This window comes from Ylistrum balloti, unplaced genomic scaffold, assembly GCF_031769215.1.
Source record: "Ylistrum balloti isolate Yb309-2 unplaced genomic scaffold, AGI_CSIRO_Ybal_v1 Utg369624, whole genome shotgun sequence".
In the NCBI taxonomy this organism is placed as follows: Eukaryota; Metazoa; Mollusca; class Bivalvia; order Pectinida; family Pectinidae; genus Ylistrum; species Ylistrum balloti.
The window spans coordinates 1,209,932-1,235,746 of NW_026781893.1; the positions used below are offsets into that span (position 1 = coordinate 1,209,932).

The 25,815-nt window shown below is 36.0% G+C and overlaps 1 protein-coding gene across 1 annotated transcript; it reads left to right on the forward strand.

Moving 5' to 3' along the window:
- The first annotated feature begins 4,673 nt into the window (after positions 1 to 4,673).
- LOC132550858 (uncharacterized) lies at positions 4,674 to 25,625 on the forward strand. Its single transcript, XM_060214952.1, has 8 exons — positions 4,674 to 4,717; positions 9,266 to 9,338; positions 11,008 to 11,061; positions 13,388 to 13,423; positions 15,437 to 15,554; positions 16,499 to 16,578; positions 22,773 to 22,967; positions 25,489 to 25,625. Exons 1-8 carry the CDS (start codon positions 4,685 to 4,687, stop codon positions 25,527 to 25,529), a joined length of 630 nt encoding a protein of 209 aa, XP_060070935.1. The 5' UTR covers positions 4,674 to 4,684; the 3' UTR covers positions 25,530 to 25,625.
- Positions 25,626 to 25,815: the final 190 nt, after the last annotated feature.

Genomic DNA, 25,815 nt, shown 5'->3' on the forward strand with positions numbered 1-25,815 from the left:
AGCGATACGGTCTAGATAGAATTGGAACTTCCCATCATTTTGATGTTGCATTAAGATGTGTAGTTTTAAACCAACTCTCTGCTAAATGAGCACTGTTGTATGAATGGGAAGTGCAACAAAATAGTTGAAGAGGTTATCTATAGATGTAATAGTACAGGGCATACAGTCGTATTTTGAAAAGAGTTTGTGGACATGTGTTTACGCATGACGGAACACATTGGATAGAAAACTACGCCACTAATGGTAAACGTTTACGCCTAGCTGATTTATGTAAATTGTTCCTAAAACGTTCCGAAATGCATTCTTATGCTTACTTCCCTTCAGGTATGGAAGACCGTGCGTGAGACAGTTCAGGTATGGGAGACCGTGCGTGAGACAGTTCTGGTACGGGAGACTGTGCGTGAGACAGTTCAGGTATGGGAGACTGTGCGTGAGACAGTTCTGGTATGGGAGACTGTGCGTGAGACGGCCCAGGTACCGGTGACTGTACATGAGACGGCCAAGGTATGGGACACTGCACGTGAGACGGTCCAGGTATGGGACACTGTAACGTGAGACGGTCCAGGTATGGGACACTGTACGTGAGACGGTCCAGGTATGGGACACTGTACGTGAGACGGTCCGGGTATGGGACACTGTAACGTGAGACGGTCTAGGTGCGGGTGACTGTACATGAGACGGCCAAGGTATGGGAGATTGTATGTGAGACGGTCCAAGTATTTTAGATAGTTCATGAGACTGTCTAAATATCGGAGACTGTGTGTGAGGCGTTCCAGGTAGGGGGGACCGAATGTGAGACGGTCTAGGTATGGAAGACTGTACATGAGACGTTCCAGGTATGGTGAACTGTACGTGAGACGGTCCAGGTATGGAAGACTGTACATGAGACGGTCCAGGTATGGGAGACTGTCCGTGGGACGTTCCAGTTATGGGAGACCGAATGTGAGTCATGCCAGGTATGGAAGACTGTACGAGAGACGGTCCAGGTATGGAAGACTGTACGTGAAACGGTCCAGGTATGGAAGGCTGTACGTGAGACGTTCCAGGTATGGAAGGCTGTACGTGAGACGTTCCAGGTATGGAAGATTGTGCGTGAGACAGTCCAGGTATGGAAGACTGTACGTGAGACGGTTCAGGTATGGAAGACTGTACGTGAGACGGTCCAGGTATTTGAGACTGTATGTGAGACGGTCCTAGTATCAGAGACTGTACGTGAGATGGTCCAGGTATGGGATACATTACATGAGATGGTGCAGGTATGAGATAGACCATATCTGAGACGGTCCAGGTATGGAAGACTGTATGTGAGACGGTTAAGGTATTGGAGACTGTCCGTGAGACGGTCCAGGTATGGGTTACATTACATGAGACGGTGCAGGTATGGGAGACTATATGTGAGACTGTCCAGGTATGGAAGACTGTGCGCGAGCGAGACGGTCTAGATAGAATTGGAACTTCCCATAATTTTGATGTTGCATTAAGATGTGTAGTTTTAAATCAACTCTCTGCTAAATGAGCACTGTTGTATGAATGGGAAGTGCAACAAAATAGTTGAAGAGGTTATCTATAGATGTAATAGTACAGGGCATACAATCGTATTTGGATAAGAGTTTGTGGAAATGTGTTTACGCATGACGGAACACATTGGATAGAAAACTACGCCACTAATGATAAACTTGTACGCCTAGCTGATTTATGTAAATTGTTCCTAAAACGTTCCGAAATGCATTCTTATGCTTACTTCCCTTCAGGTATGGAAGACCGTGCGTGAGACAGTTCAGGTATGGGGGATTGCGTGTGAGACGGTCCAGGTAGGGATGACTGTCCGTGAGACAGTCCAGGTATGGGAGAAGATGAGACGGTCTAGGTTTGGGACACTGTACGTGCGACGGTCCAAGTATGGGACACTGTACTTGAGACGGTCCAAGTATGGGACACTGTACGTGAGACGGTCCAAGTATGGGAAACTGTACACGAGACGATTCATGTATGGGATACTATGTGGGAGACCTTCCAGGTACGGGAGACTGTACGTGAGACGTTCCAGGTATGGAAGACTGTACGTGAGACAGTTCAGGTATGGGAGACTGTGTGTGAGATAGCCCAAGTATTGGAGACTGTACGTAAGACGGTCCAGGTATAGGAGATTGTTTGGGAGACAGTCTAGGTATGGGATACAGAAGATGAGACGGTCTAGGTTTTGGACACTGTACGTGAGACGGTCCAGGTATGGGACACTGTACGTAAGACGGTCCAAGTATGGGACACTGTGCGTGAGACGGTCCAAGTATGGGACAATGTACGTGAGACGGTCCAAGTATGGGACACTGTACGTGAGACGGTCCAAGTATGGGACACTGTACGTGAGACGGTCCAAGTATGGGACACTGTACGTGAGAAGGTCCAAGTATGGGAAACTGTACACGAGACGATTCATGTATGGGATACTATGTGGGAGACCTTCCAGGCATGGGAGACTGTGTGTGAGATGGTCCAGGTACGGGAGACTGTACTTGAGACGTTCCAGGTATGGAAGACTGTACGTGAGACAGTTCAGGTATGGAAGACTGTGTGTGAGATAGCCCAAGTATTGGAGACTGTCCGTGAGACGGTCCAGGCATGGAAGACCGTACGTGAGACGGTCAAGGCATGGGAGACTGTAATTGTAATAATCCGTCTAATTGACATCCCCTTTATTTCAATAGTTATTGTTCCTATCCGCCTAATGGACATTCCTCATATATCCTTAGTTATTGTTCCTATCCGTCTAATGGACATCCCCTATATATCCTTAGTTATTGTTCCTATCCGCCTAATGGACATTCCTCATATATCCTTAGTTACTGTTTCTATCCGTCTAACGGACATCCCCTATATATCCTTAGTTATTGTTTCTATCCGTCTAATGGACATTCCTCATATATCCTTAGTTATTGTTCCTATCCGTCTAACGGACATCCCCTATATATCCTTAGTTATTGTTCCTATCCGTCTAACGGACATCCCCTATATATCCTTAGTTATTGTTCCTATCCGTCTAACGGACATCCCCTATATATCCTTAGTTATTGTTTCTATCCGTCTAACGGACATCCCCTATATATCCTTAGTTATTGTTTCTATCCGTCTAATGGACATCTCCTATATATCCATAGTTATTGTTCCTATCAGTCTAATGGACATCCCCTATATATACTTAGTTATTGTTCCTATCCGTCTAATGAACATCCCCTATACATCCATAGTTAGCGTCAGCTGTCGATCATACATTTTTTTCATTAAATAAACAAACGTCCATTTTTTTAAAGATCGGTAATAACAACACTCAAATATTTAAAGTTGACTGTATTTAGTATGGTTAGTATGCATTAAAACAATGTCTGTATTCAACTCACTCAAGTTAATAAATATAAATCCATTAATATGCATTTTCCATGCTCGTTCATTATAAAGTCGCTTACGAACAATTTTGTGAACGAACGGAAGAAATTTGAAAAATCCATACAAAAAATAACAGAATAACGAATCCTATTATATATAATATGTATATAGTTATATATTTTACATACAATATGCAATGATAAAATACGACTTAATTCATAAAGTTGTATTTTTCATTTTAACAGTTTCCAGTTTCTGACATGATCGTCGTGCATAAGACGACGATAACACCAAGGAGATAGGTCTAAGTCCGTGGTAACACATTGGTATACGTGGATTTGTTCCTCTTGTTAAAGTGTACCCTGAGCGTAATTTCATATTTAGATATAATGTTAAGAATGCCTTAAAAATTAATAACGAAAACCCCGTCAAAATCCGTCGCCCCTGTGTAGAGTTATTAAAGCTCAAAGTTGTCGATTTTCACCTGTCCGCTCAGACCTAATCAGTGTAGTCGTCATTTCCGCGGAATCGAGGCGCTTCTGCTCGTGACGTCATTATCATTATTCTCTTTATTTATTTATTTATTTATAATTCTCTTTACGTGATAACGAAAATATAATATCTGGCGGCGGCCACTTGAGGATCTGGCGGCCGCCACATAACGATCTGGCGGCGGCCACTTGAGGATCTGGTGGCCGCCACTTAATGATCTGGCGGCGGCCACTTGAGGATCTGGTGGCCGCCACATAACGATCTGGCGGCGGCCACATAACGATCTGGCGGCGGCCACATAACGATCTGGCGGCGGCCACTTGAGGATCTGGTGGCCGCCACTTAATGACTTGCGAAAATATAGATAACAAACCATCCCTACCTATTTATAGGTCTTATTATATAACACGAGAAATGTGATAAAGTAGTCGATAAATATTAAATTTGAGTGGGTAACATTCCAATCCATTAGACGTATGAGATATTCGGGCATTGCTCATTCAAGGATTCACCAGAAAAAAATTGAACAAATTCTTTAATTGCTACTGTTGGAGTTATCTCCCTCTAATAGTCAAAACAAAACAAAAAGTAGTCTGAAATTAAGCATAATGTATAAAGATATAGAATTGCTTTTTAATAAAAAAAAAACAAATACTCATAATATACTCAATTTGTTTCATTGTTAGATTACATCGGATATAGTAAATGTTAAATTTGGACATTTATGACGATGAAGATATCCGAGGTTGGGTCCTATTTTAAACATCTTTGTCCAGTTTCCGTTAAGTTAGCAGTGGAAGGCCTGTTGAAGATGTCTGATGTTGGAGAAGCCCGACAAACACATGTAAAGTTTGTGACAGTCAATTAACGTTTCTTATTTTTCGTTCATATAGTAAAGTACACTTCTTTATATTGATGGGACTATCAAAACTGGTGTTATATTGACCCGTGGTTGTATCTGATAGCCACCGCGTGTCTGATTGTTATGACCTGTTGACATTGTCCATTTCATGAGGTGTAGTATAATATGGTAAACTTATTGATAAATACCTACATGTTAGATAAAACCTCTTTACATGTATGCAGGCTTTAAAGTCTTTATATGGGTATGTATCGCTTAATTTTGGTATATAAGACTTAAAATTAGTGATAATTCTTAAATATAAGGTCTTCAAATATACATGAATAGATATACATACATGTACGTGTAGACTAACCTGACCAGTGCCCGAACACAAATCATAGTGTTTCGATGATTTGATTGTCAATGACTTGTGTTGTTTAATCTTAGGAGAAACAGATCATGAACATCTCCAGCTATATTAAAATTACATGCGATTGTTGTTGTACTGTACTTTTTAGGGCAGGTAGTAAACACCACGTGTGTAATGGCAGATATCAAAGATAGAACCTACATGTATGCTCAAATACCCCATTAAAATATATCTTTACTGTGTCTATGTGATGTTTTATATAATGATATTCGAACCTCCTCTGCACGAAATTCACAAAAGACTCATTTCTAGGCCATTATTGTGGTATAAATTTTGTATTGATCTGCTATGGAATCGTGAATCAGCTTGCATTTCTATGGGTGAGTAGGGGGCAGGGGTGGGGTGAAATATGGACCAATGTTTTGGTTTATACTGTGTTTTACAAAACATGTCAGATCCACTTTTTGATGCAATACTTTTTTTCAGTAAGATACATGCATTTTACTATGATTATGGGTATTATGGGCATGCAAACTTTTAAGGAACTAGAGTTTGTCTTGCAGCTAGGATTCAGAATACCATAGCCTTGTTTAAAAGCTTTTCTTACTGAAGGTGGAAAAGTGTCTATATCCTGTTATTATCATGCATTATAAGTGGACAAATCAATCATTTTGTGGGATGAGAACTGAAAATAAAATAAGTGTTTAAGCACTGTTAGCCTTTGAGCTCAGGTCAGATTATTGTAGTCAAGAGTTATTTTGACATTCTATCAACTTTCATATATGACTTCGAGACGATAAAAGTACTAACTCTGTCCCTAGAAAAAGTGAGAGAAATCAGCCACCTGCACGCAGGTCAGCTTTCAAACAATAATTATGGAAAGAAATTGTCATTTTCACATGCATATTTTATATAGATTAAAGGTCTGTTCTTCATGTTATATGATGCAATTTTTGTTTTATAGTCATTGAATAACAAGGCATTAAGAAATAATAAAAAAACATAACAGGTAGATAGGTTTATTTTCATTAATGTCCTTATTACAGATTAAGGCATATATGTAGAAATACTACATTTTACATTTTGTATAAAAATTTTTAGGAGTAAGAAAAACTTCATGCAATGATAAATTTGGAAGATTTCCATTACTAGCTAGTAGAAAATTTAAGAGTCTTTAATAATTGGTTAAATTTTAAATGGACAAATAATTGCATCCTGAATTATTTAGGCTTGTTATGAAAAACATTAATGCAAAAATGATGTTTGGATGAGTAGAATAAAATCATGAATTGTTAATACTGATACTGTTTCATATAATTCAGTAATGAAACAAAGACTTGAATTTTGATAAACAAGGCATATTAAGTAGAATTCCAACTCCACCAAAGGATAGTCATACATACATTCAACAACTATGATTTATAGTATTATCTGTGTTAGTCAATCAAAGCAAAAATATAAACCACTGATTGCAAGTTTAGCATAGAAATTTGACGTTGAAAATACATTGGTAGAAGAAGTAGACTGTACGACAGTTGTAATGATGGTGATGTAGAGGATGTTTCATTTTATTCTGAAATGTACATGTTATATAGAATGAAGGGGAAAATATATGAAGAAGTTTTGTGATGAAAGTCCTAGCTATAGAACTGATGGTTGGATGGATGTTTTAAAACGTGATTAGTGAACTAACCATGCATGCCCTTGTTATCTAATTTTCATTCCACTGATTTTCTACAGTATGTTTAACCTTTTACCATATATGAGCCTGGTAGTTTTTACATTTTTGTACATTGTTATATTCCCCATCCCCACCCGTCTATAACTATGCTTAGGCAAATTGTGGCCTCTTTTTGGTGGAAATTTAGATATTTTCTGGTTTATACCAAATTTTGTATTTATTGGTATTATGGCATACCAAAATTAATTCTCAACTGTTTTTTACTTTTTCATGGAGATTTAACCAAATTTGATATATAGAGGTATTAGGGGACCCAATTCAATCTGTTATTTCTTGACGCTTGCATCTTCTGGATGCTTGCCTCTATAACCATGACTAGATCAGATGCTAAAGTTTAACGTTAGTTCATGAAGTAATTGATGTGGTTATTTGATAAATACATGTGTATATATATAAAATTGGAACTATTTCATACACATATTGCGTACTTCTCTTTTCACTTTGGAAGAAAATTATATTGTCTTCAACGTTTGATTTATCTCCCTTCGTCCATACTTTCAAATTTTTTACACACTAAATATTTTTTGAGATGTCTTAATTCCATGACATAACTAAAACAATGTCTAACTATTTTTTATTATTCTCTGAAAGATATCAGTCTTGCATATATGATCATACATCGTGGAAAAGGTAATTGATTTCTGACATTATTGTAAAACTGGAAGGAAGTATTTTAGCTGATTTTCAGTACCACCATGGACTTACTATCAATATCTAAGTCTATGGTACTACTTTATTATCAAGATCAAGTTTCTTACATGATTTAACAACTAGATGTGTGAAATACTTTTCACTTTTGAAAATTGAATGATGACAATAAATTAAACGAAAAGTTGATGAAATCTTCAATTCGAAACAACACTGGCTATAGCGTAGATATAGCTTTTTATGATATATTCATAGATGCAGACAAACAATCTTTAGATAACATTGTTGAGCTTTTGCATGTTTGAACACTTGAACAGCTAATAGGCCTATATCTTTTTTTATTTCATGTTGTATCAGTCTCGTTGATAAAATCTAGTATACATTTTTGTAATAATTTTACATGTGTCTAATCATGAGGAAGGATTTATCAACTCTTTTTACAGTTGAAGTTAACCTACTCTGCAGTCATTGTTGATTGTGTCTGGAAATTGATTGGTTTATATTTTGACTCAAAAATGAAAGCCCAGAAAGGTGACCATGAGTACCATCAACTTCTACAATTTCTACTGTCAGTAGGACTCATTAGTTTTGTACTTGTGAACTGGTAATGGTCAGTGCTCAAGCAACCTATGAAGTGATGAACTATTATCGGTCACAATTGTGTAAGGTACTTTAAAAGAATGAAAATAAAAACAACAGTTTACTTGATAACCTAGCAAGTAATTGATGGTTGTCCTTATCAGTAGCCAATTGTAATAACTGATCCTCGATGTTGAAATCTCAACCCATCTCCATGAACACTAGAAAATACTCAACCAATTTATTAGAGTTCACTACTTTAGACCTTCTATGGCCTGTAGCTATTCCCTAGACTGCAAAAGGTGCAAATTTTAGGGTTAAATTTGACAGAACATGATCAATTATTACCTCTCCAATCACATTTCCAACTGTCTATCAGTACAACTTCCAAACATCCTTTTTTGGGTGATGTTTGATGGTGTAGTTGCTTAAATTGTTGTTGAATGTCTTGGCTAGGCAATTTGGTGCAGTAGATCTCAAGTTAGAGGCCCAGGTAGGACACAAGTCAAAAGTTGTCTTCCTTTGTCAGTTGTACAAATATCAATTAACACAAAGCATCATATACACTGATTTGAATTTCCTGTCGAAATTGTTACCATGTTTTGTATATTTCCAATGTACAGTTTGTATCCATATATATGCAAACATTGTGATCCAGGTGTTCATATTACATAATAGACAATTTGCTACTGTGATCATGTTGAGAAAGCTCCAACTGTCTTTGAAACATCCTTTTTTGGGGAAGTCAGGAGGAGTGTAATTGGTTAGAAAGTCGTCAGATTTCATAGTTAGTTGATTGGGTTCTGTAGATTGTGAGTTCGAGGTTCGGTTAGGGCAGGAGTCTAAAATTGTCTTCCTTTGTCAGTTGTGTTACCATGGTTATATATCTATATACATGTGTATGTATACAGTATATATCAGCGTGGCCAATCATTAAAGGTCATATGCCATTCCATACTGTAATGCACTCCCTTTATTTCAGTACACATTGAACATTGCATCTATGAGTGTCTATGATACTTTGTTTAATTTCAACACTTTTTCTTTGGGTTTTATCATTCTCTGTAAAGAGGAAAAGAAGAAATTGAAACCTGCCTCTTCAGCTACATGCAAGAGGTGTTATTAAATTCTAAGTAATTGATAAAAATATCAAGGTCATTTGAACTAAAACTATAATAATTGATCATTATTATTATTTGTGTTTTATCAGGGAATCTCTGAAGAGCAAAGGAAAGAATTAACAGCACTTGTAAATTGTATGCGAGAAGGATATCTATTGAAATGTAAGTGTTACATGTGTATGGGTTTTTGCAAGATTTTCTTGTAAGTGATGAAGAGATTAAAATGTCATATGGGATAGTTCATAATGTCCTATGGAGTTTTTCATAATGTCTTAGGGAGTGATTCCTAATTACATGTTGCACAATGCATTAATTCAGAATGTCTATTAGAGAGATTTATCATGATGTCCCATGGAGTGATTTATAAATTGACGCATTTTCTATAAGAGAGATTTGACCACAATATCTCATACTATGATTTGTAATGTCTGTTACAGAGATGTGATCATAATATCCCATGAAGCGATTCATAATTTCTATGAAATAGATGTGATCTTGATGTCCAGAGTAGATAAATTCAAGACTGAAGTAATATTATAAATGTGGGATTGCACAGTACACTAAAAACTTTCTTGTGCAAATGATCCATACATTATCGACACACTTTGCTCACATCATCCACACAACCTGTGCCCATGTACAAAATGGAGTTTCAAGTGTACAACTGTACACTGCACATTTTGTAAAAGTGGTCAATTAATGTTATGGATTGAAAATTAAATGGAGAAGCCCATTAACTTACAAACTAAGTATTGTGTTAGTGTTAATCACTGATTATATCAAACAAAAAACGCACCCTCCACAACTGCATTAATTACTGTCTCTTATGTATAGATTTTAAACCTCAGAATGACAAGGGGTGTGCCCAGGCAAAAAAATGACCTGAAAACGACATATAAGCATTAGGTCTGTACCAACGAGGCCTCTGGCATAACAAGCACAATGTTTAAAATTTTCCTGAGTTTATATATTTTTTCATTCCAAAATGATACAAAAAAATAGGAGAAATAAAGAAATGTAATTAAAAATTCCTTTCTGTTGTATGGGTTTTTATACAATTCTTTACAAAGACAAAAAGATATCGACATCAACATCATCATCACTGTCACTTCAGTTTACATCATTATTATTATGACTGGTCATGGATGGCCTTTGTTACAGGTTTAGGAGCTGTTAATAAGGAAATAACTCTTACTCATATATATATTTACAAAATAAATTATATACCTCATTTATATATAAGTTATCGCTAAATTTATAGCAATCATGATAGAAACGCATATTAGTACAATAGAACTGCATTGATGTGCTGTTGCAAATTTTGCACATGTAACACAAAATATGAAGCATGGAGTGCTTAGTAGCAATTTAAAGGGTTTGGTTTGTCTCAGTCAAGGAAAATAAACTATGGTTTCCTCACAAGGGCAGAAACTTAAATTTCTACAGTTCAATACCAAGGAATGCTTTAAAAGTACAAAATATAAGCAAGAGGAATCTTATAAAAACAGGAAGTAACAATGTCCATTTCTGCAATGTGTGCACTAGATATATTGTTTATTACAATTACTTGTTTGTAAGCACAGGAATGAGACATACTGTATGTGAAATATAGCTATTGTAATTCTACCTGCTATTTTAGTAGTATAATAGCAGTATTTTACATATATCCGATTCCTGTGATGTAAGCAATACTTCAGTGTGGTATTAGGCAATGATATGATGCTTTTTTGTGATTAGGAATTGGTGTATAAATAGTAGGTTTCCTAATTTGTCTATGAACAAAAGTGTCTTTTACATGCATGTGTTTGATGTCAATTTCTGTCGTTCACAGGTGCATCTATATCAATAGGAATGTATACATTTTTTGAAGTACGAAAGCGAAGAGGTAAGAACAGAGAAAAACTTTAAATAATCCAAATTTTAAAAAAAATATTTATCACCTCATCTTAGAAGTAAGAAACACACATGTTATACATGTTGCAATCCTATACCTGGCCAGATAAAGAAATTTGCTCAACATGGCCATGTCCAGATGAATAACTGTACCCACCTTTACTTGCACAGATAAAATATTTTAACCACCTTGTGAATGTCTGGATATATAAAGCCTTGTACTTTAATTTTGTACCTGTCCAAGTAAAGTATTTTAACCACCTTGTGCCTGTCTAGATAATGCCTTGTCCCTATCTTGTACAATTTTTATCTGTCCAGATAGTGTCTTGAACGTGCCTTGTACCTTTCCAAATAAAGATAAAGTCATGTACCTACCTTTTAAGTGGCTAGTCAATTTCTTGTACCTACTTTGTACCTGTCCAGATAAGGTCTTGTATCTACCTTTAACCTGGCTAGATAACATCTTGTACTTATCTTGTACCTGTCCAGATAAGGTCTTGTATCTACCTTTAACCTGGCTAGATAACATCTTGTACTTATCTTGTACCTGTCCAGATAAGGTCTTGTATCTACCTTTAACCTGGCTAGATAACATCTTGTGCTTATCTTGTACCTGTCCAGATAAGGTCTTGTATCTACCTTTAACCTGGTTAGAAAACATCTTGTACTTATCTTGTACCTGTCCAGATAAGGTCTTGTATCTACCTTTAACCTGGCTAGATAACATCTTGTACTTATCTTGTACCTGTCTAGATAAGGTCTTGAACATACATTGTACCTGTCTAGACAATGTCTTGTACCTTAACTTTGTATCTGTCCAGATAAAGAATTTTAACCACCTTGTACCTGTCTAGATAAAGTCTTGTATTAGCCTTGGACCGGTCCAGATATAGAGAAGTCTTGTACCTAATTTGTACCTGTACAGATAAAAATAAAGTCTTGTATCTACCTTATACCTGTCCTGATAAAGTATTTTACCATCATGTACCTGTCCAGATAAAGAATTTTAACCACCTTGTACCTGTCCAGATAAAGAATTTTAACCACCTTGTACCTGTCCAGATAAAGAATTTTAACCACCTTGTACCTGTCCAGATAAGGTATTTTAACCACCTTGTATCTGTCCAGATAAAGAATTTTAACCACCTTGTACCTGTCTAGATAAGGTATTTTAACCACCTTGTACCTGTCCAGATAAGGTATTTTAAACACCTTGTGCAAGATTCAAGATTATGTTAAAGGTAGGTAATGCTACTGGGGATTGTTAATCTAAATCTCCAGAAAGTAAAGAAGCTTGCATGAAATTCCATTCAAACCAAATATATTCATTTTACCAAGCCTTTGACAAGGAAGATTGAAAAGTTTGTGACAAGTTTCATAAATGTCATACTGTTTGTCACATTAAGCAAATACGATGCACTTTCACAAGTATTTGTGAAAACAGCCTTTGATCAGACTGCTGCCAACTCTAAGTTAATGATGTTCTTACTTGCTAAGCTGTATCTTTGGTGATATCATGGTGTATATGACACCATGAAAATGTGACGTCACAATGGAAATATTTGGTCATAACCAAAACTGGTCTCAGTGGTGTTATTTAAGAAATTTATTTTTTCAACCTTTATGAGGTGGTAACAACATTGAGTTTCATGAAAAATTTTGATTATTATTATACATTTTTAAGATCACCTCAAACACTGAATTTATTTCACTTTGTTCATTGTAAAAACAACACAAGAAAAATTAAATGATGGCTTAACAGCAGTAATTTTAATTCAGTAGGTAATTTGGTTTAAAATATATTACAACACTGTAGCTACAGTAATGAAGTCATTGTTGTGGTGCTAAATTTATTACAACACAGTGTAGCTACAGTAATCAGGTCATTGATGTGATGCTAAATGTATTACAACACAGTGCAGCTACAGTAATCAGGTCATTGATGTGATGCTAAATGTATTACAACACAATGCAGCTTCAGTAATCAGGTCATTGATGTGATGCTAAATGTATTGCATTTTTGTCTTATGCATTTTGGCATACCAATTGTAAATATTATTTTGATAATATGTTAGTTTTTTGATGAAAATGTTAGTTACTGCAGTAAATTTATCGTGCAATATAATTCATTGAGGAAAGTATTGCATTATTTAAGAAAACCTATTTGTATTTCTGTGTGGCAGCTTAGTGATCCTTGAATTTAAAAGGGAACACCCAAGCTTTTACATGTATAGTAAAATGTACATTAGTAACAAGGTCTGTGGGTTGGGACCTTTTTCATTCGATTAAATTTTTGTTTTTCATTTTTGTTTCTTCAGGGTTTAATAACAGACATTGGCTGCTAAATGGATTGAGTAAGTATCAGTATATAAGTACTGGTAGATATAATGGACATTGATGACTGTTATATATTCTGATACATTTTACCTATGACATATCATTGTATCATTTGTTGTCTTTTGTTGTTTTGTTCTTCACACAAAAAAAAACACCATGTGATCACTTTCAAACTTAGTAGGCCTATGTTTTTCTGAACAGCGGTTTTATTTGACTGTATTGGGAAGAGTAACTGCCCTTTGTTTTCATGATGACAATCTTGTAGGGAGATCTTCTCTCTTCATATTCAACCAATTTTCTTTAAACTTGGTAGGCTTAATAGCAATGACATGGATTTGTATTTTCTTAAACAGTTGTTGGATTTGACTATATTTGAAAGAGTTACTTACCCTTGTTATTTTGTTTTCCTGAAAATTTTCTGAGGCGCATATAGTCACCGCGTTGTCCCTCTATCTGTCCATCTTTCTGTCTGTCCTTTTGTGTCTGAAGCATAACTTTGCCCACAGTTAAGTAAGGATCATGAGACTTGGTGTTCACATAGGTCATACGAAGAGGATATGCAGTGCACTGGATTCAGGACCCACAACTGCTTAGTTATTGCCCTTTGCTAAGATTTTGTGTCAGGAGCATAGCGTTGCTTTTTACAGGGAGAATTCATCAGTTCACCGATACTCATGTTTTCATAATTTCAATCTTGTGTGGATATCTCTCTGAGTATTTAACCTATTTCTTTCTCATTTAGTATCCTTTATCAACATGACATAACCGTTGTGCTTTCTGAACAGTAGTTTGACTTACTGCCCCTTGTTTTTTTTCACAAAATTGATTTTGTTTGGTAATCACTATTAGTTTTCAACTGGTTACTGTAGAACTCTGTAGACTTTATATTAAACCTTGACGTTTTTCCTTTAACAGCAATTCATTTAACAAATTTTTAGGGAATTATGGCCTTTTAGTATTTTTCAGCATTTTCATCTTGCATGCTGATCTCAATTTTCATACTATTCGTCTTGTGTCTTGTTGAGCTTTATGACCTTTATGACCTTTACATGACATTGTGTTAACCTTGATAGCATTATAGTTTTCCTTTTTTTTTATTAAAGGTATTGCCCTTTGTTCATCAATAATTTTTTCAGCATTTTAATTTTCCAATCTCTTTAAAACTTTATATGCTGTAATGATAGCGATGTTTTCTCTCTAGGTAACTTATACTCACAATTGCCATTTCTATATTAGTACATTGTACATGCATATTTCACTGCCATGCATGTTAAGGCTAGTTCTAAAATCTAAAAGTAGCTTCATGAACTGTTTTGATGTTTTATGGTAAATTTTCTGTTGTTCACTGCTCTCAACTTCTTATGGAAAAACTAGTTTTAAAAAATGTACACTGATGGCCAAGAGGTATATGGAATAGAGCACCATAAAAAATGTTCTCATATTAATTAATTTGTCCTCTTTTAATGGTTACAGGAGTCCAATGTTTTTGAAATTGAGAGTCTTCTTAAGTTGCATAAAACCAAAATTATTGATAATTCGCCATTAGGTACCTGGGACAGAGTACTTGAAAATTTCCTTATTTGAATAACCTTGACTCATTCCAAGGGCACATAGATCAAATATGAAAAAAATTACATCTTTTTGGAACACCAAGAGTGCTGATATTTGGCCAACAGCTAGATGGGTCTCTGAAGTAGCTGGTTGCTTCCCCACTGAACAATATAGTTGAGGTCCAATGCATGCCAATAACAGCAATTATAGTAAAGTTTCTAGCTGAAAAACACAACAATTTCAGCACAGACCGGACTGTTTCTCAGCTTCTTGAGAGTTGCAGATGCCAAAGGCAGGGAGCATCAAACCACCGGCCTCAGATCTTCACCTGATGTTATGTAGGTCAACTCTCGCTGACACAACTATCATGGCCCCTTCACATAAATAACTTTATATAATCTAAACCTATTTTCAATGTTGCAGGGATCAGATATGTTCAAGTTATGGTATTATAGAATGTTAAACGCTGAATGTTACAGTGGCTGGACTTAGTGGGATGATTTTAGGCAGATGGTTGAGGTTCCAAGAGTGCAAAGAAATGGCAAGACAACGCTTTCCTAATGGCCAGCTGGCTTCTCTCGCGAAAGGAAAAGTCAGGTACTTAATTAATATGTAAATTTATACAGTCTACTTCTCTAAATAAAGACATAGCTTCTTTTATATATATATGTACTGTAATATGTAAAATCACTTATTATTAGCATAAAGTCAAATATTATCTTCAGATGGTATTCTAAAAACAATCTCATATGATATATGTTCTGTTTTGTATGGCATTGTATGGCAATGCTGTAGTGTAAACCAAAATGTACGAAAGTCAGTTGCGTGTTACCAGCTCATGAACTGCAGAGGGCCAAAGAATATGGCAAGTAATGCAGAGGTTTTGTTCTCTTACGATGAGATGAAAATGGAAAATGATAAACATTAGCACTGAATTGCTTTTAGTTGATATTTCAGGGCATTGTGAATGCCAATTGGATTAAAAGGATCAGTAATTTCTCATCTTGATAGTTACTATTAAGTTTTTCAACACTTTGTCCTGATGTTCGATGATATCTACTTGGAAAGCTGACCTTAAGATTTTCCATGAAAAATTGTGCACTTTATGCGAGGGTTTTTACACTAGCAAAATAAGCCATATGGTAATGTCAGACTATGAATCTATTCTAAGTCTGTGATAATCTGTTCTAAGGTTTTGTTCTGGGTTCAGTATCAAATACCAATGCCAGTGGCAATCTCTTGATTTAGGACTTAAATTGCACATTTTGCACAAATTTCGCTGGAAAACGCATTAAAAGTTTCAAATATGGCTGTGGATAGTCATCGTTTATAAAAGAGTTTGTTTTGCATATGATGGATTTCAACTCGCATTTAAAGTTACAAATAGGTATGTTATCAACATATTTGGCCTTTCAGTGTTTTCAGAATTTTGATTTCAAGGTCACACTGTTATGAATTAACCTTGAGATAGATGACAGTGGTGGTGAAAGAACAAATAGTAAGGAAAAAATCCTGACTGATGTCATTAATCTTAATTACAGACCTGAAATGAATGAGCCAACAAACTTCGGACAGAACCCTAATGATCAAAGTGATGAATGGTCAGGCACTGGCAATGACAGTAAGTACAACACACTTAATATGTCCTGTAATATATACAGTGAGGATTTAACATATTGTACATAGTTCCTGATAATACAGTGATGATTTAACACACTGTATCTGGTCCCTGATAATACAGTGATGGTTTAACACACTGTATATGGTCCCTGATAATACAGTGATGATTTAACACACTGTATATGGTCCCTGATAATACAGTGATGATTTAACACACTGTATATGGTCCCTGATAATACAGTGATGATTTAACACACTGTATATGGTCCCTGATAATACAGTGATGATTTAACACACTGTATATGGTCCCTGATAATACAGTGATGATTTAACACACTGTATATGGTCCCTGATAATACAGTGATGATTTAACACACTGTATATGGTCCCTGATAATACAGTGATGATTTAACACACTGTATATGGTCCCTGATAATACAGTGATGATTTAACACACTGTATATGGTAACCCTGATAATACAGTGATGATTTAACACACACTGTATATGGTAACACCTGATCCCTGATAAACATGATTTAACACACTGTATATGGTCCCTGATAATACAGTGATGATTTAACACACTGTATATGGTCCCTGATAATACAGTGATGATTTAACACACTGTATATGGTCCCTGATAATACAGTGATGATTTAACACACTGTATATGGTAACACACCTGATAATACAGTGATGATTTAACACACTGTATATGGTCCCTGATAATACAGTGATGATTTAACACACACTGTATATGGTCCCTGATAATACAGTGATGATTTAACACACTGTATATGGTCCCTGATAATACAGTGATGATTTAACACACTGTATATGGTCCCTGATAATACAGTGATGATTTAACACACTGTATATGGTCCCTGATAATACAGTGATGATTTAACACACTGTATATGGTCCCTGATAATACAGTGATGATTTAACAACACAGTGATGATTTAACACACTGATAATACAGTGATGATTTAACACACTGTATAATGTTCCTGATAATACAGTGATGATTTAACACACTGCATATGGTCCCTGATAATGCAGTGATGATTTAACACACTGTATATGGTCCCTGATAATACAGTGATGATTTAACACACTGTATACAATGTAACACACTGTATATGGTCCCTGATAATACAGTGATGATTTAACACACCCTGATAATACAGTGATGATTTAACACACTGTATATGGTCCCTGATAATACAGTGATGATTTAACACACTGTATATGGTCCCTGATAATACAGTGATGATTTAACACACTGTATATGGTCCCTGATAATACAGTGATGATTTAACACACTGTATATGGTCCCTGATAATACAGTGATGATTTAACACACTGTATATGGTCCCTGATAATACAGTGATGATTTAACACACTGTATATGGTCCCTGATAATACAGTGATGATTTAACACACACACTGATAATACAGTGATGATTTAACACACTGTATATGGTCCCTGATAATACAGTGATGATTTAACACACTGTATATGGTAACACACCCTGATAATACAGTGATGATTTTTAACAGTGATGATTTAACACACCTGTAATCCAGTGATGATTTAACACACTGTATATGGTCCCTGATAATACAGTGATGATTTAACACACTGTATATGGTCCCTGATAATACAGTGATGATTTAACACACTGTATATGGTCCCTGATAATACAGTGATGATTTAACACACTGTATATGGTCCCTGATAATACAGTGATGATTTAACACACTGTAAAATAAAACCTGATAATACAGTGATGATTTAACACACTGTATATGGTCCCTGATAATACAGTGATGATTTAACACACTGTATATGGTCCCTGATAATACAGTGATGATTTAACACACTGTATAATGTCCCTGATAATACAGTGATGATTTAACACACTGTATATGGTCCCTGATAATACAGTGATGATTTAACACACTGTATATGGTCCCTGATAATACAGTGATGATTTAACACACACTGTATATGTTCCCTGATAATACAGTGATGATTTAACACACTGTATATGGTAACCCTGATAATACAGTGATGATTTAACACACACTGTATATGGTCCCTGATAATACAGTGATGATTTAACACACTGATAATACAGTGATGATTTAACACACTGATAATACAGTGATGATTTAACACACTGTATATGGTCCCTGATAATACAGTGATGATTTAACACACTGTATATGGTCCCTGATAATACAGTGATGATTTAACACACTGTATATGGTCCCTGATAATACAGTGATGATTTAACACACTGTATATGGTCCCTGATAATACAGTGGTGATTTAACACACTGTATATGGTCCCTGATAATACAGTGATGGTTTCAGTGATGATTTAACACACTGTATATGGTCCCTGATAATACAGTGATGATTTAACACACTGTATATGGTCCCTGATAATACAGTGATGATTTAACACACTGTATATGGTCCCTGATAATACAGTGATGATTTAACACACTGTATATGGTCCCTGATAATACAGTGATGATTTAACACACTGTATATGGTCCCTGATAACACACTGTATATGGTTCCTGATGATACAGTGATGATTTAACACACTGTATATGGTCCCTGATAATACAGTGATGATTTAACACACTGTATATGGTCCCTGATAATACAGTGATGATTTAACACACTGTATATGGTCCCTGATAATACAGTGATGATTTAACACACTGTATATGGTCCCTGATAATACAGTGATGATTTAACACACTGTATATGGTCCCTGATAATACAGTGATGATTTAACACACTGTATATGGTCCCTGATAATACAGTGATGATTTAACACGCTGTACATGGTCCCTGATAATACAGTGATGATTTAACACACTGTATATGGTCCCTGATAATACAGTGATGATTTAACACACTGTATATGGTCCCTGATAATACAGTGATGATTTAACACACTGTATATGGTTCCTGATAATACAGTGATGATTTAACACACTGTATATGGTCCCTGATAATACAGTGATGATTTAACACACTGTATATGGTCCCTGATAATACAGTGATGATTTAACACACTGTATATGGTCCCTGATAATACAGTGATGATTTAACACACTGTATAATATCCCTGATAATACAGTGATGATTTAACATACTGTATATGGTCCCTGATAATACAGTGATGATTTAACACACTGTATATGGTCCCTGATAATACAGTGATGATTTAACACACTGTATATGGTCCCTGATAATACAGTGATGATTTAACACACTGTATATGGTCCCTGATAATACAGTGATGATTTAACACACTGTATATGGTGATGATTTAACACCTGATAATACAGTGATGATTTAACACACTGTATATGGTCCCTGATAATACAGTGATGATTTAACACACTGTATATGGTCCCTGATAATACAGTGATGATTTAACACACTGTATATGGTCCCTGATAATACAGTGATGGTTTCACACACTGTATATGGTCCCTGATAATACAGTGATGATTTAACACACTGTATATGGTCCCTGATAATACAGTGATGATTTAACACACTGTATATGGTCCCTGATAATACAGTGATGATTTAACACACTGTATATGGTCCCTGATAATACAGTGATGATTTAACACACTGTATATGGTCCCTGATAATACAGTGATGATTTAACACACTGATGGTTTAACACACATGGTCCCTGATAATACAGTGATGATTTAACACACTGTATATTGTCCCTGATAATACAGTGATGATTTAACACACTGTATATGGTCCCTGATAATATGGTCCCTGATAATACAGTGATGATTTAACACACACACTGTATATGGTCCCTGATAATACAGTGATGATTTAACACACTGTATATGGTCCCTGATAATACAGTGATGATTTAACACACTGTATATGGTCCCTGATAATACAGTGATGATTTAACACACTGTATAATGTTCCTGATAATACAGTGATGATTTAACACACTGTATATGGTCCCTGATAATACAGTGATGATTTAACACACTGTATATGGTCCCTGATAATACAGTGATGATTTAACACACTGTATATGGTCCCTGATAATACTGTATCACTATTTAAACTGACTGGGAGTATGATTATGATACAGAAATGTACAGAGCAAGTGTATTTCCTTATGTTAACGAGACAGAGATCACAGAAATGTACAGAGTAAGTGTATTTCCTTATGTTAAATTGTTATCTAAAGGTAATTTATGACTGGAAGTCTTTGTGAAGCTTGTAAATAAGTAGGATTCAGTTTTATTAGCTCAAATGGCCTAAAGGGCCAGGTGAGCTAAAGAGATATCAGGGCCTCCGTCGTCCATTGGGCGTCCGGTATCTGTCTTCTTTTACTGTATATTGCAACTATTCAAGAATGACCAGGCCAATTTAAATAAAATTTGGTCTTGAGCATACATAGAGGGGAGGGGTCTCCTCTCCGTCCCCAGTGGCCTGACGGGTGGGGCCCAGTAGGGATAATCAATCAATTTCTTTAAAATTTATCTTGTTCTTTAGGAATTGCATATATTGTCCAAATTTAGTCTGAAGCATGCTTGGGTGAAGGGAAACCACTTTGTATAGAAAGTTGGTCTTGACCCCTGGGGCCTGAGTGGCGGGGCCCAATAGAGAAAATTTGTCAATTTCTTTAAAATCTATCTTGTTCTTCAGGAATTGCAAGATATTGTCCAAAATTGGTCTGAAGTATGCTTGGATGTAGGGAAATCAGGTTTGTATAAACAGTGGGTCTTTGGTCCCTTGGGCCAGAGAGGCAGAGCCCAATAGGGAAAATTTATCAATTTTTTAAAAATCTATCTTGTTCTTCAGGAATTGCAGGATATTGTCCAAATTTGGTCTGAAGCATGCCTTGGTGAAGGAAAATCAGTTTTGTATAAATGGTTGGTCTCAGTCCCCTGGGGCTAAAGGGTGGGGCCCATTAGGGAAAAGCAATAAATTTCTTGTTCTTCAGTTATTGCAGAATATTGTCCATATTTTTTTGAAGCACACTTTGGTGAAGGGAAAGCAGTTTTATATAAACGGTGGGTCTTGGCCCCCTGAGGCCAAATGAACAGACTCAACAGAGAAAATCTAACCCCCAAGTAGATTTAGTTTATTTTCATATCATTGCTTTGCTCTATCAATTATTCATCTGGATCTTTAATTCTTTGTAATAGTTGTGATCCCCACTAAACAACTATAGCAATGCTGAGTGTCAGGAGATAAACATAAGCACAACTGATAATTTGCCCTGGGGTCTGGTCCCACCCCAGAACAGATTATACCTTTGAAGCCATTGAGATTATCATACAATAAGCATTGCTGGAGATCAAGAGATTAACAAGTGATTTATGTTGTCATCCCTAGGGAATTTGAAGCAGTATCTGTGGGATGAGGTTCATAAAGGGAATTTTTTTTTCATTTTAAAGAAATGTAAAATTTTGCATTATTGACTTAAATATCTAGGTGAGCCCTTTGAGCCTCTTGTTTTTTAATGAAAGAAATCAAGAACTATGTTCCAGTTTTAAATAAGAAACTGATTATAATTGATAATTCATCAATTATGTCTCTTGTTAGGTCATCATGACCCGAAGTGTCAGGATGACGTATAGCCTTTGTGTTTCGTCCATCGTTGTGTGTTCTGCGACGTGCATAAACTTTCCATTGCTGATATTAGACCTGTAGCAAGCTAGTAAGAAGGGCTACCAAGTTTGTTCATGTGATTTGAACTTTCTCTTTTTAAAGGTCACAGGGGTCAAATGGGTTAAAATCTTTAAATGTCTTACTCTCAATAACGAAAGGGCCCAGCTGTTGTTGATATTGGTTCATTAATATACAAGTGGATGGAGGGCTACTGATTTGTTCAAATAATTGACCTTGACCCTATATTCAAGATCTCTTGGGTGAAGTGAGTTGAGATCTTTAAATTTCTTTTTCAACTAGAAATAGGTTCGGAGTAATGGCATTTGTGTAGTAGAATGTATTAAGAATATGATTTCTAGTTTGTCTTCTTTGTAAGCTGTAGAGTATTTGAGCAATTCATTTTAGGCCTGTTTAGCCTCTTTTATATATAGGTCTTTATAGTCAGATGACCATTAAAGCTTGTGAGCCCCTTGTTCATGTTGCTATGATTTGTCAGATACTTCAGATAGCTGGCAAAATCAGACAGACACATCTACCGAAAATACCTCAGGATCCGAAGGATTGACAATGAGTGAAGCACGACAACAATACCAAGCAAGGAGTCAACAGAACTCATCCCCATGGAAAAGACCCAAAGAAACAGAATCTAGCTTCTTCACTGACATCAATAGTAAATCAAAATCAAACACAGGTAATGTCATAGCACATCTAGCTATATAAGAGACAAAAACTTAGACCACACACAGGTATTGTCAGTAAATGTCTGACAAAAAAACAGACCACACACTGGTATTGTCAGTAAAGGTCTGACAAAAACACAGACCACACACAGGTATTGTCAGGAAATGTCTGACAAAATCATAGACCACACACAGGTATTGTCAGTAAAGGTCTGACAAAAACACAGACCACACACAGGTATTGTCAGTAAAGGTCTGACAAAAAAAACACAGACCACACACAGGTATTGTCAGTAAAGGTCTGACAAAAACACAGACCACACACAGGTATTGTCAGTAAAGGTCTGACAAAATCATAGACCACACACAGGTATTGTCAGTAAAGGTCTGACAAAATCATAGACCACACACAGGTATTGTCAGTAAAGGTCTGACAAAAACACAGACCACACACAGGTATTGTCAGTAAAGGTCTGACAAAAAAAACACAGACCACACACAGGTATTGTCAGTAAAGGTCTGACAAAAACACAGACCACACACAGGTATTGTCAGTAAAGGTCTGACAAAATCATAGACCACACACAGGTATTGTCAGTAAAGGTCTGACAAAAACATAGACCACACACAGGTATTGTCAGTAAAGGTCTGACAAAAACACAGACTACACACAGGTATTGTCAGTAAAGGTCTGACAAAAACACAGACCACACACAGGTATTGTCAGTAAAGGTCTGACAAAAACACAGACCACACACAGGTATTGTCAGTAAAGGTCGACAAAATCATAGACCACACACAGGTATTGTCAGTAAAGGTCTGACAAAAACATAGACCACACACAGGTATTGTCAGTAAAGGTCTGACAAAAACACAGACCACACACAGGTATTGTCAGTAAAGGTCTGACAAAAAAAACACAGACCACACACAGGTATTGTCAGTAAAGGTCTGACAAAAACACAGACCACACACAGGTATTGTCAGTAAAGGTCTGACAAAAACATAGACCACACACAGGTATTGTCAGTAAAGGTCGACAAAATCATAGACCACACACAGGTATTGTCAGTAAAGGTCTGACAAAAACACAGACCACACACAGGTATTGTCAGTAAAGGTCTGACAAAATCATAGACCACACACAGGTATTGTCAGTAAAGGTCTGACAAAAACATAGACCACACACAGGTATTGTCAGTAAAGGTCGACAAAATCATAGACCACACACAGGTATTGTCAGTAAAGGTCTGACAAAAACACAGACCACAAACAGGTACTGTCAGTAAAGGTTAGACAAAAACACAGACCACACACAGGTATTGTCAGTATAGGTCCGACAAAAACACCGATCAAGCACAGGTATTGTCAGTAAAGGTTAGACAAAAACACAGACCACAAACAGGTATTGTCAGTAAAGGTCTGACAAAAACACAGACTACACACAGGTATTGTCAGTAAAGGTCTGACAAAAACACAGACCACACACAGGTATTGTCAGTAAAGGTCTGACAAAAACACAGACCACACACAGGTATTGTCAGTAAAGGTCGACAAAATCATAGACCACACACAGGTATTATCAGTAAAGGTCTGACAAAAACACAGACCACAAACAGGTACTGTCAGTAAAGGTTAGACAAAAACACAGACCACACACAGGTATTGTCAGTATAGGTCCGACAAAAACACCGATCAAGCACAGGTATTGTCAGTAAAGGTTAGACAAAAACACAGACCACAAACAGGTATTGTCAGTAAAGGTCTGACAAAAACACGGACCACACACAGGTATTGTCAGTAAAGGTCCAAATAAGGTCAAAGAATATATCTATCTGTCACTTTAGGTCAAAACTTGAGTAGGTACATTTAATATAAACATTGTTTTGATTGTTAACATTTTCAGTATGAAAGATGAGTACCAGATCAAGTGTATTGTTTTTTCTGTCATGTGTTATCATCTTTATCAAGTGATATACAAATTGCCCTACTTCCATTGTTTGTTGTCAGGCCGTTCTCCATCCTTCTGTAAACAAACTATATGTTGTCACTATTGCACTAGTACTGGATGGATCGTTCTAGAATTTTCTGGTATATTGGTTTTCATTTTGGGACTGATCAGAAAAACAATATGACTAATAGTAGCCATCTTGGATTTTGACAATGAAAGTTTGTTATCATTATTATCATAATGCATGGATATTTCTGAAATTGTATTTGTGGGTACTCCTTGGTCCTGAGATGTGCAGTTTTGATTTTGGGACTAATCAGAAAAATGGCAATCATCTTGGATTTAACAAATATTATTATCATTAATAGCTGCAAAGAATATTCCATTGTGGCCGTTTAAAAGCAAGAACCAAGGAAAGAAGAGAAAAGAAGGACAAATTTTAATGAACAAATATAGACCAAATGCGAAGTTCCACTGGGGTCTCTTGTTAGCTCTCCCTTTATGTTTTGGGGAAGGCACATGTAATGTACTACATATTATTGTATGCCAGTGTAAAGAGATTATAATTGTGTTTTTTGTAGGTCAGAACAAATATGGAGATAGCTGGGATAACAGTGATTGATGCAGGGATGCCTCAGGTTTTCTTTTTTTTTTTTTTTTTGATGATTTTTACTGTTTTAGTTGCTGAATTAAATCCATTGTACATATCTGATATAAATATCACTATTACAACAAAGTCTGGTCTTTTGTGTCAATGATTCCAGCAACAGTTCATCTTTGAACATTTCTTTGTAAAGTATATTTGATCAAATTTGATCTGAGTGGTCATAATTTTGCAAAAATATGACTTACTGGTACAGAGACACGGGTGTTAATCTTCAAAATCCTTTTTTTGTTTGGAATAAGGG

Bases quoted from the DNA above. Each gene is read 5' to 3' on its own strand.
- LOC132550858 (XM_060214952.1), top strand. From the start codon at position 4,685: ATGTCTGATGTTGGAGAAGCCCGACAAACACAT. The intron at 4,718-9,265 runs GTAAAGTTTGTG...GTGTTTTATCAG, and splicing joins GAGAAGCCCGACAAACACAT to GGAATCTCTGAAGAGCAAAG. The intron at 16,579-22,772 runs GTAAGTACAACA...ATGATTTGTCAG, and splicing joins GTCAGGCACTGGCAATGACA to ATACTTCAGATAGCTGGCAA.